Here is a 16,790-nt window from a genome sequence, read left to right as displayed (position 1 = left end):
AACAGCAGGAACAACAGGACTGGAACACGGATACTGGAACAGGAGACACACCTTAGGGCTGGAACATGGACATCTGAAACAGCAGGAACATCAGGACTGGAACACGAGTACTGGATCAAAAGACAGACCTTGGGACTGGAACGGCAAGCAGACATCAGGACTGGACGAGGAGCTCCGACAGGTAACACGAAACACAGGACCTTGCAGAAGTGCTGGAACACGGACGACTTCCTGGAGCGAAGGATCTCAGGAGTGACCAACTCCTTGCGAAGGCAAAGACACACTGAAAGCTGAGCCCTTTAGTAGGGCTGAGGTGGACAACGCCCAGGGAGGGGTCAGCAGGGGGCCACACCTGGCTGGCCCTTGAAGAGGAGCAGAGAGACACGCGCCCGCGCCCTAGGGAGCTGGAGAGAAGAGCTGGAAGCTGGTGGTGTCCTCAGCCACGTGGAAGGCCAAGGAAGCAGTGGAGCAGCCCTGGGCTGGAGCTGGGTGAAGGCAGGTCAGTGGAGCAGCTCCCAGCTGCAAGGACAGAAGCAGGAAGAAGCAGAGAGAGGTAAGGCTGGCTGCAGGCACCGGCAGAGAGAACAGAGAGCTGTAAGGACTGAAGCAGGAGAAGGGCTGACTGCAGGAACGGCTCCATGCCGTGAAGACAGCCCCAGGAGGAGAGGTAAGACTGCAGGCAGAGTAGAGAGCTGTAGCAGGCTGCAGGCACTGGCAGGGACGGCTTCCCAGCCAGGCAAGGATCCGGGCGGTAGCAGGCACCAGCAGAGACGGCCTGCTGACTGAAGGGCCCGGGATCGCAGCAGCACGTCGGGGGAAGGCAGGAACAGAGAAGCCAGCCGCATGGGAACAGCTGCGGGGAGCCCCAGCTGATTCAGGGAAAAAGCATCAGCAGCCCGACTGGCTGTCTGTGAGAAGGTAAGAGCCTGCCCACGCTTCTTGCGGGCAGGAGCATAACATAAAGTTGGTAAATGATCTCCCTTCCACAAACTCATGACTTCACAACTTGCAGCACATAGAATATTTGCTATCATTCTCATTTTCTTCATAGGCCAGTCTCTTGGATATACAGATAACAACAAGTACATCTTAAAAGTCCCAGATTACAAAGATGTTAAGTATGTCCACGATTGTTAGAGACCATAGTCCAATGGTTCTCAACCTTTTTTCTGTCGGGACACACTTGACAGATGGTTCTCACATGCGTGACACTCTGAACATGTGACTGTCATGGGGCTAAATGTAAAAGTAGAATTTGCATCCACAGGAACCCTCCTGACCCACAATAATGGATGTAAAGCAGAATTATGACATTCCCCGTACAACTTACCCTACAAAAAAGATATTCTGGTTCTGATGTCATCTCAGTAACAGCAACACAAACTCCTTCTACTACCAGGCTCAATAGCCCTGCTTATGAAAACGCAGCAGTTTACCACCAACGCATGTCCTCTTGAGAAAATACAACAAATAAGACTGATACAGTAAAATATCTCACCTCAATCACATACACAGAACCGACCTAACATACTCCCAGGATCTGTAGTAATGCACATAAACTAATCTGCACACAGTTACACCTGCATTATGAAACATGCTCAAACAGTAAGAACCCTACCTATGAAAAGGCAACACTACAAATATTAAATCAGGCCCTAAACACCTATACACCTCCTATTAGGAAAACAGAACTAGCCAAGCAGCTAGCTCTTTCTTTTTCCTGCACACCCCACTGCACATCACTTCCTGTTCCGGGCCATGGGAGCAGGTACAGGAAGAAGAAACGGCCCAGCCGCAGTTGCCAGGCTCCACTAACATTGCTGCCATTCCCATTTGGGCTTGAACGTGCTGATAGCCCGGGCGGCAACGGCACAGTGGAAGATCCTCTGCCTCTCGCTCGGTGAAGGAAGAGGAGGGAAGAACAGTGGGAGACCGGTAGCACACGACACACCTGCTGTTGCCTGGCGACACACCAGTTGAGAAACGCTGCCATAGTCTACACTCCCACCATTGTCGCCAACATATATCAGAATAAAAAGAAAATATCCTGTGTAATTTAGGAGTGAGATACCATTGATATAGTATTTTCTAATTGTTCTCCATAACGGCAGAGGACAGAAAGCTCTTAGCTACCCTCCAGAAACTTGTATTCCAACTATGCTCATCTAAAGCCTCACCAATATCCTGTTCCCTTGCTAAAATGTGTTTAGCCTTACCACCCTAGGATGGAAAAAGAAAGTTGTATATCTTAGACAGTAGGCCTTTCCAATTGGCTTGTTTGGAACACAATCGCTCAAAAGAAGGTAAAGGGCAAATAACCCGACTTCTAATTGAATTTTGAGATAAACAGTGTCAAATCAAACTAATTTCTAAGAAGGTTAACAGGAGTTTTTGTAAAGGCATGGTTAAACATAAGTGCTTCTTTTAATGATTGCTTAAACAAGTTTTTATTTATATATAGTTATTCATCCTTGGTAAAGAACATAAACTGTATTGTAAAGTTATTTCATCCAATACTGTTGCCTGCCATGGTGTGCCAGAGCCATGGAAAGGGTAGACTCTATCAGGGAGCTAACGGCTTTACTTAAATGGTGTTGGAGGGGGAGTGATGCTTCTGTGGTTTTGGATGCAGACAATTTTTTGTTTTACAAATTCGTGCATGGAGCTAATATCCCAATCCAGTGTTTCCCAAACCTATCCTGCCAGTCTTGTGTTCAGTATATCCACAATGAATATATATGAGATAAATGTGCGTGCAGTGGAGGCAGTACATGCAAATCTCCCTCATGCATATTCATTGCAGATTTCCTGAAGAACTGATGGCTGGGGGTCCTCCAGGACAGGTTTGGGAGCCACTGCTCTGATCCTTTGTTGTCCCATGGGTACTAGTAGCACCTTCTGGAGGCTAATAGATAAGCGTATATAAGAGGGATGAAGTGATAAGATGAGGGCTATAACTCACTTTGGTGTTCTTTCCCATGAAGTAATGTCTTGCTTTGTTACAGCACATATGCACCTGTGAAGGCCTTCCTGAGAGTGGACAAAGACAAGGTAAGCATTTCAAACTTCACTCCTGGATTAGTCATGGGAAATGGGGAGAGGGCTGGGGGTGGGGGAGAAAGTAAGGTGTGAATATCATTAAGTGCAGCTTTTTGAAATGATTGGAGTTGCTAAATTCAACATAAATGACCTTTCCCTGGGCACACAGTGAAGGATTTTGCTCAAGATTGGGGGTGCTTGAGCACCCACAAGAGCTGGCACTTATGTATGGAGGAACCACCATGTCGCTGCTACAGACACAGCATGATGAGATATCCTTTAGTTTTTCAGGTGATACTCTATAATAAATATCCTGCAGCAGGGATCTGCTATATAAATATCACTGGTCTGACTGCCTCTGACATATATGTCATTTTTGGTTCTGTCTTCTAGTGGTCGTGGGATATATTTTCACTTCATTTCATTTTATCCACTTTCTAACCCACTTTTCATTATCCAAAGCGAGGTATAATGCCTATCACTTAATAAAAGTACAACGGTCCATCATAGTAAAAATACATCAAATAAATAAATGAGCAGAATGAATCAGTAACAATAGCAATAATTAGTCAATAAACCCTACAGAAGAACAATAGTAACAGAAATACACATCAAACAGATAACTGGGTCCAATTGAGATTTGCTAAATAAAAATGCCATCTTATAAATTAATAGTCCTGGCCAAATTTCATTTGCTTCCTAAAAGTTAGCAGATCAAAACAGGGCTGGGTCCCCTCACTGTCAAGTTGTCAGTGAGGGGATCAATTATTGTCAGAGTGCAGTGAATAATGTAATGCACTTCTTGGCCATCTACAGTTGAACGTATTAAGGGGCTGGGGGGGGGGGGGTGCAGGGGGGCAGCTGTTGTGCCATGGCTATATTTTTAATCATTTTGAGGATGGGTGGAAGGGGGCTGCTGGTCCAGGCTGGAACTATTTTAGCATATTGGGGTTATGGGAAGTTAGGGAAGGAATTGGTTGTCGGCCGCTAGTTTTTTTGTTTTTTTTGTTTTCCAGCTAACTTTTAGGACAGGAATTTTTCTGACCATGGTCAGCCAGATAACATTACCTGGCTAGTATTAATATTCAGCATTAGACAGATAATATTGAGCTGTACTCCAACACAGTCTTTTTTTAGACAGGTGTAAACCCTTTTGAATATCGACCTCTGTGTTATGCTGAGTAACATGTCTGATTTCCCTGTCACCGTGCTATCCAGAAAGTTAACTCTTTGCTTGGAGTAGTCTATTTAGAATCGGATTGAAGTTTGGAATGCAGTAAAAGAACTGTAAAATTGTTTGAAAATCTTCTCCCTTAGTCCACATCATATAAACGCCAGCAATCTAATCTGGCATCCATTCGAAAATGTCTTTCAGGTCTGCTCTGAAAAGGCTGGTACTCATAACAGTACCCTTGATCTGTAAATAGATGTCATTATTGTGCTATAGTAATTGTGGGTCAAGATGAAATGAATTTTGTGATCGTCTTCAGTATGTACTGGAGGAGGATGCCTTTAGAGGTTTTTATCATGCAGTTACATCTCTGCGAGTGGACTGTTGCAGTCTAATGATTTTACATCCACTGTGACCAGGAGCGTGTCAGGCGGCAGCTGCTAAGTGTTCTTTAACCTGCTCAGAAAGTTTGTGGTGCCTCCTACGAAGCTGTATGTGTTGTGTACTAAGGGTTTGAGAATCCTGTTTGTTCTCTGGGTGCACCAGTACTGGCTATGACTGTGGTTTCCAGATTTGCGGACCTTAGACATCATCAACAGATGGATTGGTGTGAGAGTTTCCAGTTGAGATTTTACTTGCTTTGGAAATGTGATCTTAAAATTGTTTTAGTTGTTTTATGTATTCCTGTGGATTCTTTATTAGGTTTCCTGTAGCATGTATTATATGAGAGCTGTCTGTATCCAACTTCTATGTATTTTTTTAATGTGTCCACAATCACCACAGAGCCTCCTTTGTCTGCTGGCTTGATGATAATGTCTGGTTACATTGTAGGTATTTGTTTTAATTGCAGTTCTTCCCCGTAGAAAAAGGCTGAATAGAATTTTCTTCTCTTTACTGGAAAGCAGTGTTTTATCCTGTGTCTGAAACTCTGTATGTGGTTGTTTAATATACTTTTTTCTCCACTTGCTGGGACAAAATAAATATTTTTTCCTTTGAATGTGTGAGAAATGGAAATGCACTTTGCAAAAAATGTACTTTTAGGCAGAATTTCCTAAAAAAAAAAAAAGAGGGGGGATTTTATCCACTTAGGTAGAAGGGCAGAATGTTAGAAAGTTCTGAGACCTTGTATTGTGTTAATATGGGGCCGATGCAATACAGTGCACTGTATAACCTGCACTCTGAGGCGGGTTAAATAGGCGCTAAGCCACCCCCTATTGCAATAGGGGGATTAGCGCCTATTTAATCCGCGTCTGACGCAGAGTGAATGTAATAGCGCTCATCACATGCAAATACATGTGAATGAGGCTAATTCACTCCGCATGCAAAAAAAAAAGTGCGTCTCAGACGTACATTTATCGCTCAGCTATTAACGCCTGCCTGGAGCAGGCGTTAATAGCTGAGCGCAGGTAAAAGAAATACAGAAAAGCAGAAAAAACTGCTTTTCTGTACTTCTTTTCTTAAGTAAAAAATAAAAAACTCGGCAGACCGACGCTGGTAAACTCGACGTCGGTTTTCATAACTGGCAGCCGCAGCGGGGTCGCATTAACAAGGAGGCGCTAAGGTCGCGCAAGTGACCCTAGCGCCTCCTTTCTAGCGTGACCCCCTAATTTGGGTATTGCATGGTACCTCCCTTGCGGGCGCCATGCACACATTAGGAAATCAGGCACTGACTTTTCAGCGCCTGCTTTCCGCGCTTTATATTGCATCGGCCCCATAGTTAGGGTTATGATCTCTTCAATAGATGTGGTCAGCAAAGATTTACCTCTAGGAGATCAGATGATTGCCTTGTTCTTCTGCTAGCTGAGTGTTCATGTTTTCATGTCCACATTGATCCAGTGAATGCAGGGCACTGAATGATTTATTTGTTAGTTCAGATCTTCCCCTAGTGTTCTGAGATGAGATCATTTTCTCGTGGATAAGGGAATTTAGTTTTCTTTGCTCCTTTCTGGCAGCACTGTTCTGTTTCTTAGCATGGATTCCTTTCTCCAGCTGATCTGTAAGGTTGGGATTTTGCTCCTGCATGGCTTTTATGATTTTCAAGTTTACATCCGTTTCTTTTTTTGTGTGTATAGTTGGGTGTATCAGTTCATTTCTTGGTTTCTGCCTGGTGTGCATCTGCAGATTCTTTTCTGCACAGTCATAATTTTTCAATTGAGAATACATTTAGAGAGAACTTTTTCTTACAGATTAATCTGTATCTAGAACTTGAGAGTTTGGCAGGAATAGAGGGGACTACAATCAGGCATTCCTGTCACTTGACTGGCGTTAATAGATTTTGTGCTAGCGGCAGTGGATAATGTGGTTCCTCGTGCTTTTCCAGGTGCAGATCTACAATCCAGCCTTCTTCAAGTACATCCATGACCGCTGGACGGAGCACCATGGCCGCTACCCCTCCACCGGCATGCTGGTGTTGGTGTTTGCGCTGCATGTCTGTGACGAGGTGAGAGAGCAACCGAGGAGGCAGGAGGCAGGGGTTGGGGAGAATGGAGACATCCAAGGAAAAGAAAGCTGCAGTACTCGTTAAATTCTTACTCCTTGAATTAGTTATTTCCACTTTTATTTTTGCTCTTAGGTCTTCTTTACTTTTTCCTTAATATATATTCACCTGTCCATGAAATAATAGATGTGTATTTTTTTTCATAATGGTCACTTGGCCTGTTTTTAAATATCTCCTGTTCTGGATTCACTTTTCAACTGCTCATGTTGCATTCATGCTTCCCACATATCAGTGTGCTGCCTTCATGGCGTTCTGTTAAACATCAGCATAGCAGTACCCTGATTTACTTAGATTCACAATGGCGCAAACATCTAAGTAATAGGAATTTTCTAAAATGTTAAGCCTGGATATCTCCTCACAAGTGAATTAAAACAAAACATAGACAGCTAGAGAACTGCCACAAGTTTCTGAAAGAATATTAACACAAGTGAACATTTTAGTCATGTACTATGTGATTTTGATGTGTCGTCTTTTAAAATCTGCCCCTTTCCCTTATTTTAATGTATTGTAATAATGAAACCTTGGCAATGTTGATTTTCTTAAAAAAAAAATATATATTGGTACCAGATTGGGGCCAATGACAGCTTCCAGCTGCAGTGGGGGAAAAGAAAGCAACTTGCTGCAACCTGGTGACGTGGCATGACCTAGCAGAAAATCTGTACTGGGTCTCGTCTTCTAATGTTGCTGCAGGAATGAAACTCCTGCAGTGACATCACTTGAACATACATTGATATGGAAAGCTCGAATTCCACCATTGCAATACCATATTAGTAACATAGTAAATGATGGCAGAAAAAGACCAGATTGGTCTATCCATTTCATTCATTCATTTCATTTTCATGTTATTACTCTTAGTCTCCTGCTTGTTAAACAGGTTATCCAGGCGGTGGTAAAATTTAAAAGTACATACATAAATCCAACGTAAAAATTAATTAAATATTAATAAAACAAGTAAAAATTAAATCCAGTTTTCCCTGGTGAGCTTCTCCCACTTTGGGTAGATAAGCATGCAACACTCATATGAAACCCAACACCAGTTCTGCCCCGCCTGCCTCTCCCTCATATTTTACCCGAACCTTCAACCTTTTTTACTACCACTACTCTTGGTGTCTGTCCCAAGCATGCCCAGAATCTGTTAAAGCACAGGGCTGCACCACCTCTGCTGGTAGGCCATTTCAGGCCATACTGTTGTTCTCTTTGATAAGTATAAAAAAGGTTAGGTTTTCAAATATAGTGCCATTTCCAAAATCACAGACTAAAATTGTGCAGAGGTTCAGTGGCATTATTAGTCTTGAAGAAGAAAGGAATTTCTGCAGGTCATGATACCTTTTAAAAGACCAACAAAAAGCCATTGCATGAACTTTGGAGACGGCATAGACTACATCTAAAGGTACAAACTTAGACTGTGAGGGGACAGAGAAAGATCTACAGTACCTGAATGTAATCCCCTTTGAAGTGTATAAAAAGCGAAATATAAATTACATAAGTAAATGATCTGTGTCCTCTTCAAAGCTCAAATACTACTATGCCTTTTTTTTATTGGGCCTTTAAAAGCTATCACGACCTACCTATAAAGATTTCAGTCTAATATGGTAATTAGTGACAGGATACGTTTACAATAATACTTATTAATAAATTAGTAGCAAAGAAACGAAATAATGCACCAAGGGGGTGGCTAAGGCTAAAAGGATGCTGGACTGCACAGAAAGAGGCATAACCAGCAGGAAAAAGGAGGTGATAATGCCCCTGTACAGGTCAGTGGTGAGGCCTCACCTGGAGTACTGTGTTCAGTTCTAGAAATTGTATCTCAAATAAGATCAGGGCAGGATGGAAGCCTTCCTGTAATGATCCATTGCAGTGCTTCTCCAGCCTTCAGGTGGCATTGGAACTGCCTGTCTAGTCCTCTCAGCTCTGTGCTCCTCACTTCTCCCAGCAGCTGTCTTGTTTCCAGAATAGGCCGGTACTTACACTGATGTAATCTCAGCAGTCAGTTGCTAGAGGTTAGTCCTACCTTCTGGTCCTCATGTTCTGGCTCTGCTCTGTTTCCAGAAGAATTTTGTCAGCTTCTACATCCAGTGCTCCTGTTCTCCTTCCTGGCCTCCTGGATTTTTGGTTAGTTCCTGCTCCTTTCACTGGGTCCGTCCTCTCAATCCTTGTCTGTTTCTCATGTCTCGCTAGTCACCAGCACTGGAGGGCTGAACCCGAAGGGAAGATGGCTGGCCTAGGCAGAAGTCCATCTACTATAGGTGGCCAGTATTTGACTCTCCTGGGACTAGGCTGCTCACTTCTGGGGCAACCCACAGACTATACACATCACAGGTCCAGAGAAAGGCAACCAAAATGGTATGGAGTCTGCATCAGGAAAACTTATGAAAAAAGACACAGGAACTAAATATGTATATCCTGAAGGAGAGGACAGACAGGGTAGATGTGATACAGACTTTCAAATACCTGAAAAGAATTAATAACGTACAAAACCTTTTTTCAATGGAAAGTAAATTGTAAAACTAGGGATCATAATATGAAATGCAAAGGGGAAAGTCTTAGGAACAATGTCAGGAAATATTTCTTCTCCTAGGACAAGCAGGATGGTAGTCCTCACATGTGGGTGACATCATCCAGTGGAGCCTGGCACAGAAAACTTTTGTCAAAGTTTCTAGAAGCTTTGACCAGCACACTGAGCATGCCCAGTATGCCACTATCCGCGCGTCCAAGCGAGGTCCCCCGTCAGTCTCTCTTTTTCCGCAGTGCAGTTGCTTCGCGATTCATGGAGCTCTGCTCTTTTCTTGTTTTCTTGCAAGAAAAGTCTCTTTCCTGTTTTCCATTCTCAGGTCCCCCTTTGTGGTTGATGCCTCCTCAGCGCGGAAGGTTAAAATTTCTGTTTTCCTGCTTCTTGCAGTCGATTCCCGGCTTTCACCTCCCGGTGACCGCCTGTCCTCGACCACGCGTCGGGTATTTTTTCTATGGTGTCGTCTGGTTTTTGTCGGTGTCCCGAGCGCCCAAGGACCATGTCCATCATGGATCCGCATGAGGTTTTTATACTTTGCCTGGGGGCTTCATACGACGTCTGAGGGTGGTCAGCTATGTGACCAGATGACCCCCAAGGGCTGTCATGCATGCCTGGATAAGATGGAGAAGCTTTTTGGTTCTAAAAAGTCCACTCCATCTACACCCGCTTCAGCGTCATCGACGCCGGGGGGTCGAGGGGAGCTCCTTGATATACTCCCTCTCGCCGTTCCTCTTTCCACTTCTTCAAAGGATCATGGAGACAGTGACCGATCCTCCATGATCTCACCGGTTTCCAGGACATTGGGATCCTCCACCTCCTCAGCACAAGGCCGAGCACCGTGGGAGGTCCTGTAAGCATAGACACCGGTCGCTGTCGGCGCACAGCCTGGTTCCAGTGCGGTACCAGCGGCTGCTGTACCGCCACCGAAGAGACCCCATTCCTTGGAGGCCCCATACTCCCTGGGAGTCCCAGGCATTCCCCACCGATATCGGTGTCGGGTATCATGCTGCCTCAGAGGACTGAGGACAAGCCAGTGATGCCTCGCCCCCCTCCCTCAGTCCTGGCTTCACCGGACTTTCAGGAGGAGTTGGACCGCAGGGTGCAGACCGCGGCGCTCAGAGCTCTTCGGAGCATCAAGCCGCCCATGCCACCGGTCCCCATACCAGTGCTGGAGCCTTTGCTGACTATTTTGATACCTCTGCTTGAGTGTGTGATACCTCTGCTTGAGCTGGACTTGGATGTCTTGTTAGGTGCCCTACCACACAGCTGATGCCTGAGGGACCTTAAGATTCCCCAGCGCCCACCGATGCTCCTCCTGGGAGCGATTCCTATCATTGGATCCTCCGAGGAAGAATATGCAGCTCTTGCCGCAGCCGGTGCCCGAGACCTCAGTTCCCGGAGCCATTACCCAGGTCATAAGTGCTTTAGCCCTGACAGTGTGGTTTGGAAGGGAATCCCCTGCTCCAAACTGGAGAGGTTTCCACACCAGGACAGAGATGCCGAAAGAGGTTCCGTGACTGCAAGGTCCATTGAGCATGCCGCATGCACAAACGAGTGAGAGGGTAACATGGACAGAAGCCACCATGTGGCCCAGCAAATGGAGCAGAAGGCGGGCAATCACCGGCCGGCAAGAGCCCGATCACAGGGCAAAAATGTCTTTGCCTGCATCATGTCTAGTCTGACACCTATGAAGTCCAGCTGAGAAGATGGGCAGAGGTGAGACTTTGGGTAGTTGATCACAATCCCCAAGGCTTGTTGTGCCCGTTGGCACTTTATTTGGCACCTGTTGGTCTCACTTCTTCACAGAGACAGCTTGGAGCTTGGTATTCACCCACATGTGAGGATTACCATCCTGCTTGTCCCAGGAGAAAGTGCAGTTGTTTACCTGTTCTCCTAGGACAGCAGGATGATAGTCCTAAGGAATCCTGCCCATCACCCCACGGAGTTGGGCTCTTCTTCCAGTCTGTTGTTTTATTTTTTCGCTCGTATTTTTCTATGTTACGAGACTGAAGGGGGACCTTGCGTGGATGCGCGGATAGTGGCATGCTGGCCTTGCTCAGTGTGTTTGTCAAAGCTTCTAGAAACTTTTGCAAAAGTTTTCTGTGCCGGTCTTCATCGGATGATGTCATCCACATGTGAGGACTGACATCCTGCTCTCCTAGGAGAATACCTGTTACAGGTAAGCAACTGCACTTTCACAGAAAGGGTGGTGAATGCATGGAATGCCTCCCCAGAAAGGTAGTGAAGCAAGAACAATAATGGAATTAAGGACGTGGAACAAAAACAGAGGATCCCTAGTGTCTAAAAAAATGGAAGTGAAAACATTGAGAAAGTGAGTAACCTCTGTTAAACCCAGAGTTTATATTTTTGCATAGAAGTAACTGCATGGGACAGTGTTACTACCTTTATCAGAAGGCGTGGGGGGGGTAACCTACATGGAGCATAAGAACATAAAAACTGCCATACTGTGACAGACCGAGGGTCCATCAAGCCCAGAATCCTGTTTCCAACAGTGGCCAATCCTGGTCAGAAATACCTGGAAGATCCTATACAGTAAACAGATTCCAACCTGCTAACATGCAGTGATAAGACGTGGTTATTCCCCAAGTCTACTTGTTTAATAACAGTTTATGGACTTTTCCTCCAGGAACTTATCCAAACTTTGTTTAAACCCAGATATACTAGCTGCCTTAACTACATCCTCTGGCAATGAATTAAAGAGCTTAATTGTGTGTTGAATGAAAAATAATTTTCTCTGATTTGTTTTAAATGAGCTACTTGTTAACTTCATGTAGTGCCCCTAGTCCTTGTATTATCCAAAATAGTAAATAACCGTTTCACGTTTACCCGTTCAAGTCCTTTCATGATTTTGTAGACCTCTATCGTATCCCCCCTCAGCCATCTTTTCTCCAAGCTGAACAGCCCTAACCTCTTTAGCCTTTCCTTATAAAGAGACATTTCATCCCCTTTATCATTTTGGTCGCCCTTCTCTGTACCTTTTCCAGTGCAACTATATCTTTTTTGAGATGTGGTGACCAGAATTGTACACAGTACTTCAGGTATAGCCTCACCATGGAGTGATATAGAGGCATTATGACATTCTATATTTTATTCTCCATTCCCTTCCTAATAATTCCTAACATTCTGTTTGCTTATTTGGCCACGGCAGTTACTACTCTAAGCAACTTTTGGGCAGACTGGATGGACCATTTTGGTCTTAATCTGCAATCTTGGAGCGCTGTGCCTCTCCCTCGGTGCACACGCGCGCCTCTTGTCTGTATTTCAAGGGACCGCAGCGGGAAATCCTCCCCGGCCCCTACCGATGTCATCAGTTATGTCATTGTGGTGCCTGTTGCTTCTTAGTTCCAGCCTTGTTCTTCATCCAGCTTGTCTCCAGCCTTGCCTGTTCTTGTCCTTGCCTTCCTGCCCTGCCTCTCCATCCCTTGTCCCCTCCCTCAAACAGACCTTCAACTTAACCCTTGCCTGGAACTCTGATACGCCTGACTGCCGCCTGCCTCTGACCATTGCCTTGACTGCCGCTGACCTCTGGCCATTGCCTGGATCTCAGACATGCCTCACCACCATCCGCCTACGACCCTAGCTGGTATCGGACCTACTCTTTTGTCATCAGCAGAGACCCCCACCTAAGTCCTGCCGGTCCTGGCACCCAAAGGCTCAGCCTGAGGGGAACGTGGGCTGGTGTAGGCGAAGACCCAGATTGGTCTCTGCTTTGTCCGGGTCCACCTGCCGATGGTGGGAACCTTCAGGGCTTCTCCTTACAGGCAGAGCCACTCCTGCCTTGGCCCAGGGGTACACAGTTACAGCATTCTAACAATGTAATGCTAACACTTTTCAAATTATTTAGAAATCTTTGCAAGTCTGTTGGAAATGCTTTTAGGCTGATAACAATAATGAAAACAATTCCACTTTCAATGATGCTGGAAAGTCCTTGGAGAACAGTGACAGTATCTTATTTATGGTTTTTTGGGTTTTGTTTTGTTTTTTTGTTTCAATGAATATTTAAAACAAGCCAAATCCATTAAGAGCTTTTCATTTCAATGTTTTTGTAATTCCTGACGCATTAAAGGTTTTGGGGGGGGGGGGGGAACGGGACAGGGGGATGCATCCTAGTGCTAGTCAACTAGTCCCATCCATACAGGCTGCAGTACCCATTCTCTTGTATGTAAAACGTGTTCTCTTCTATACATCTCCCCGTGTATGCAGTTATGGTAGGAAAGGTGTCTGCTGCATCAGTCCTCATGCAAGAGGGGTGGGTGATGACGCGTAGGTGGAATGTATCTCTGCTGAATTGGAGGGATTTATCTCAGCCCCACCAGTCTTCTAGGCTTCCTCATTCCTCCTCTGTGTTTTGACTGCAGGTAAACATGTACGGCTTCGGGGCAGACAGTCGGGGAAACTGGCATCATTACTGGGAGAACAATCGCTACGCTGGAGAGTTCCGAAAGACAGGCGTGCACGATGCGGACTTCGAGGCCCACATCATTGATATGCTGGCAAAGTCCAGGAAGATTCAGGTGTACCGGGGCCAGTGAGAGAATGCCAGGGGAGAGCATAAACCTATATCCAACGCTGGGCTGTCACAAGCATCTGCTGTGTAAGGCCATCAAATCGGGGGCGGGGGTACTGTGAGAGGCCCCTAATCAATGAGAAGAAAACATTATTCTGAAGGGGCCTGTGACTCTTGGCAGTCATATCAGCTGCACGTCAATCGAGGGCCTCGACTGGTTAAAGACTATGCGTGCTTGGAATTTTTTGGGGGGAGGGGCTTTTTTTTTTTTTTTAAACACATTCTGAGGTCAGAAAAAATCACACGTAAAATGTATTGAAACCACTATCCACAAGGGTGAAGCCAAAAACTGCTTTTTACTTAATTCTCTTTTCAGGGTCTCTTTAGGTTAGGCAATCACGGTCACAGGACTGGAGGGAGATGTATGCTTTTAAACAAGTCATGCTTTGAGTTGGATGCCCTCAGCCAATGATGTTCAAAAGCAATTTTTTTTTGTTTTTCAAGAGACAATCGGTCCAAGTGGACAAAGCTGTAAATTATTTTGTACAATCAGGATCAAACCGTGGACAGACTCATTATGTTCTGTGTAGGATTTTGCTTCTACTCGGTAGAGTTCAGAGGATCAGGAAACCAATGAGGGATCTCTGGCTGTAAAGGAGGACACCTGAGCAGGACCAGTACATTTTAAGCTGTCCAAACCATTAAAGACAGGGAAGGGAGCAGAAATCTGCTGCTGCTAAGGAGGCAGGAGGCTCGTCCGGTCTCCTGCATGGGTGGGCAGCAGAGGGGAGCAGTGTGTCTAAATGTAGCCTGATACTCCCCAGCTGGGTGACTGGATTGGCCAAGCATTGCATGCCCTGTCCTCCCAGCTTGTGCTCTCTTATCCAAGGGAAATCCAGTTGGACTCTTCCATGACACAGGAAGAGGAGGAGATTCATTTTTTTGTTTGAATTAGAAATTACCCAGTTCATGAGTAGCTGTAAGAGATGTGACAGTAAGATGTAAGCTAGGTGTAGCGTCAGTCTATGAGTGTGGTTTCCCGATTTATTGTTCAACTCCCTCCCCCCCCCCCTTATCGCACTGCTCCAAGAAATGTGATCCCTATGGGTCGTATAAATAACACCTGGTCCAGGAAGGCAAAGCTCTGCCTAGAAGTGTTACTGCAGAGTCCGGAGCAGTTTGGACCCTCTTTAGCACTTATTTACATCAGCCTGAACCCTGTCCCGTCCCCGTCCCCCCCCCCCCCAATGTAATCACTGGTGAGTATTGTATTGGTGCTGTTTAAACTGTACGAGCTTCACGCAGAGGGAGCAGAGGATATGTCCAGTGTGATGCATTGAGCTAGCCAGAAAGTTTGGCTACAAACAGGGCCCAGTGCTCCCCAACACCAGAGGCTGTGCTGCTTCTCCTGCTGGCCAAAGCTTTATCGAGCTGGGTTCTCATTGTACAGTGTAGGTTAAAAAGAAGCTGCCTTTCCTCCGTGGCTCCCCTCATTCTTCATTCCAGAAACCCTCATCTCTTCCATTTGCTTCCTTCCTTTTTTTTTTTTTTAAGATGGGAATGATCTAGAACCTTAGCTGAGGAAAACGTCTCGCTGCATCCTGGCAGCACTAAGAGTACGAAGCATTTTCCCACATTTCTTACAGGTCTCCCTTGGTCCTCACAGCCTTAGTTTTTGTTGTTTTTTTTTCTCCTAGGGCCTTGGTACCAAATTTAACTACTTCTGCTCCTCCACCCCCACCAAAGACTGTGAGCCTCCCTTCAGTAATAAACCCAGCTCCTAGCCCCAAATTTCCAAGATCAAACAGCACTGGAAAATATAGGTACAGCCACAGGTGACTGCAATGCTCAACCTGTCGTGGACTTAACTATGCACCTCTTTTCAGCTGTGAAGCTACCTGGGGGGGGGGGGGGCCACTGGTGCAACTACACTGGGGTCCAAGTGGTTAGGCCATGAGGATCCGAAAACCAAAGCCTGCAGAATAGAACCACATTGGCTCAAATGGAATTGAATCGCTCCAGTCGCCTGCCTCCCTCCCCTGGAAGGTGTCATCAGAGATCAGTGGGCTTTACCCTTAGATCTCTCATCACTTGCAGGGTGGCCCCCAAATGATCATTACTCCACGACTGCCTCCTTTATAAAATGAATTCATCTCTTGCACATGCACCAGTATTTTGATTTTTTTTTGTAACCGTAATCTTTGCATTTTTGATAAACATGATCATTGGCAGCTAAATGTGAGCAGAGAGCGGGTGTTGCCCTGCTGGCACAGCTCCTTTTCTGGGATGCTTTTTTTTTTTTTTTTGTCTCATCCTATAGCACTAACATATTCTGATGTGGATGTTGTGGGGAGGAGGTGGCCTTCAGTGTTTGTTAGGAAAACTGGGATCACTGCAGGAGGGCGGCCCTGCTGCCGGCTCAGGGAACGTGCTGAGTGCAAGAAGTGAACAGCCGAGAATGAAAGAACATGATGCACTGCCAGAGCAGGGTGTCTAAAGTATGCCCTAAACAGTATTGAAACGATGATTCCATGTGCACTGCAGCTGAATCATGGGATGCTGATGTGTGTGCTTGCGATGGTGAACGCCCGCAGGTGATCTGGTTATTTACAAATGTGTTGTATTGCTTACTGCTTTTTATGTCACCCTGTGAATTTTTATTTTGACTTATACATTTGATACATATGTAGCTTATGGTTATTACCTTTTTGTTGATTCTTGTCATGGTTACATTTCAGTGCCTCCAGGGGGACCTCGGGATCCAGCTAGAGCACCTTGGGTTCTCACAGGACAAGTAGGATGGTAGTCCTCACATATGGCTGACATCACAGGATGGAGCCCAATCACAGAACACTTTTGTCAAAGTTTCTAGAACTTTGACTGGCACCTACTAGGCATGCCCAGCATGGCACTAACCCTGCAGCCAGCAGGGGTCCCCCTTCAGTCTTCTTTTTTCCGCGCAGCAGTAACCACGCGGGTTAAGGAGCTCCACAGAGATTCCTGACAGGAATTTTCCTCACAGAATTACTACAAACTTTTATACCCC

The 16,790-nt window shown here is 45.6% G+C and overlaps 1 protein-coding gene across 3 annotated transcripts in view; it reads left to right on the top strand.

Annotated features, from left to right (window-relative positions):
* Window positions 1–15,416, top strand: part of ST3GAL2 (ST3 beta-galactoside alpha-2,3-sialyltransferase 2) — a 334,488-nt gene extending 319,072 nt beyond the window's left edge. For all 3 annotated transcript variants that reach the window (XM_029608905.1, XM_029608903.1, XM_029608904.1), the window contains 3 exons: window positions 3,006–3,051; window positions 6,531–6,650; window positions 13,596–15,416. In XM_029608905.1, the coding sequence (XP_029464765.1) occupies window positions 3,006–3,051; window positions 6,531–6,650; window positions 13,596–13,769 (340 nt within the window). In that variant the 3' untranslated portion in view covers window positions 13,770–15,416. The remainder of the gene's footprint in view (window positions 1–3,005; window positions 3,052–6,530; window positions 6,651–13,595) is intronic.
* The last annotated feature ends 1,374 nt before the right edge of the window (window positions 15,417–16,790 follow it).

The sequence above is a fragment of the Rhinatrema bivittatum genome, chromosome 7, assembly GCF_901001135.1.
Source record: "Rhinatrema bivittatum chromosome 7, aRhiBiv1.1, whole genome shotgun sequence".
NCBI lineage: Eukaryota > Metazoa > Chordata > Amphibia > Gymnophiona > Rhinatrematidae > Rhinatrema > Rhinatrema bivittatum.
Note: the sequence above shows the minus strand (reverse complement) of the source record. Positions and strands in the feature narration are given on the sequence as shown.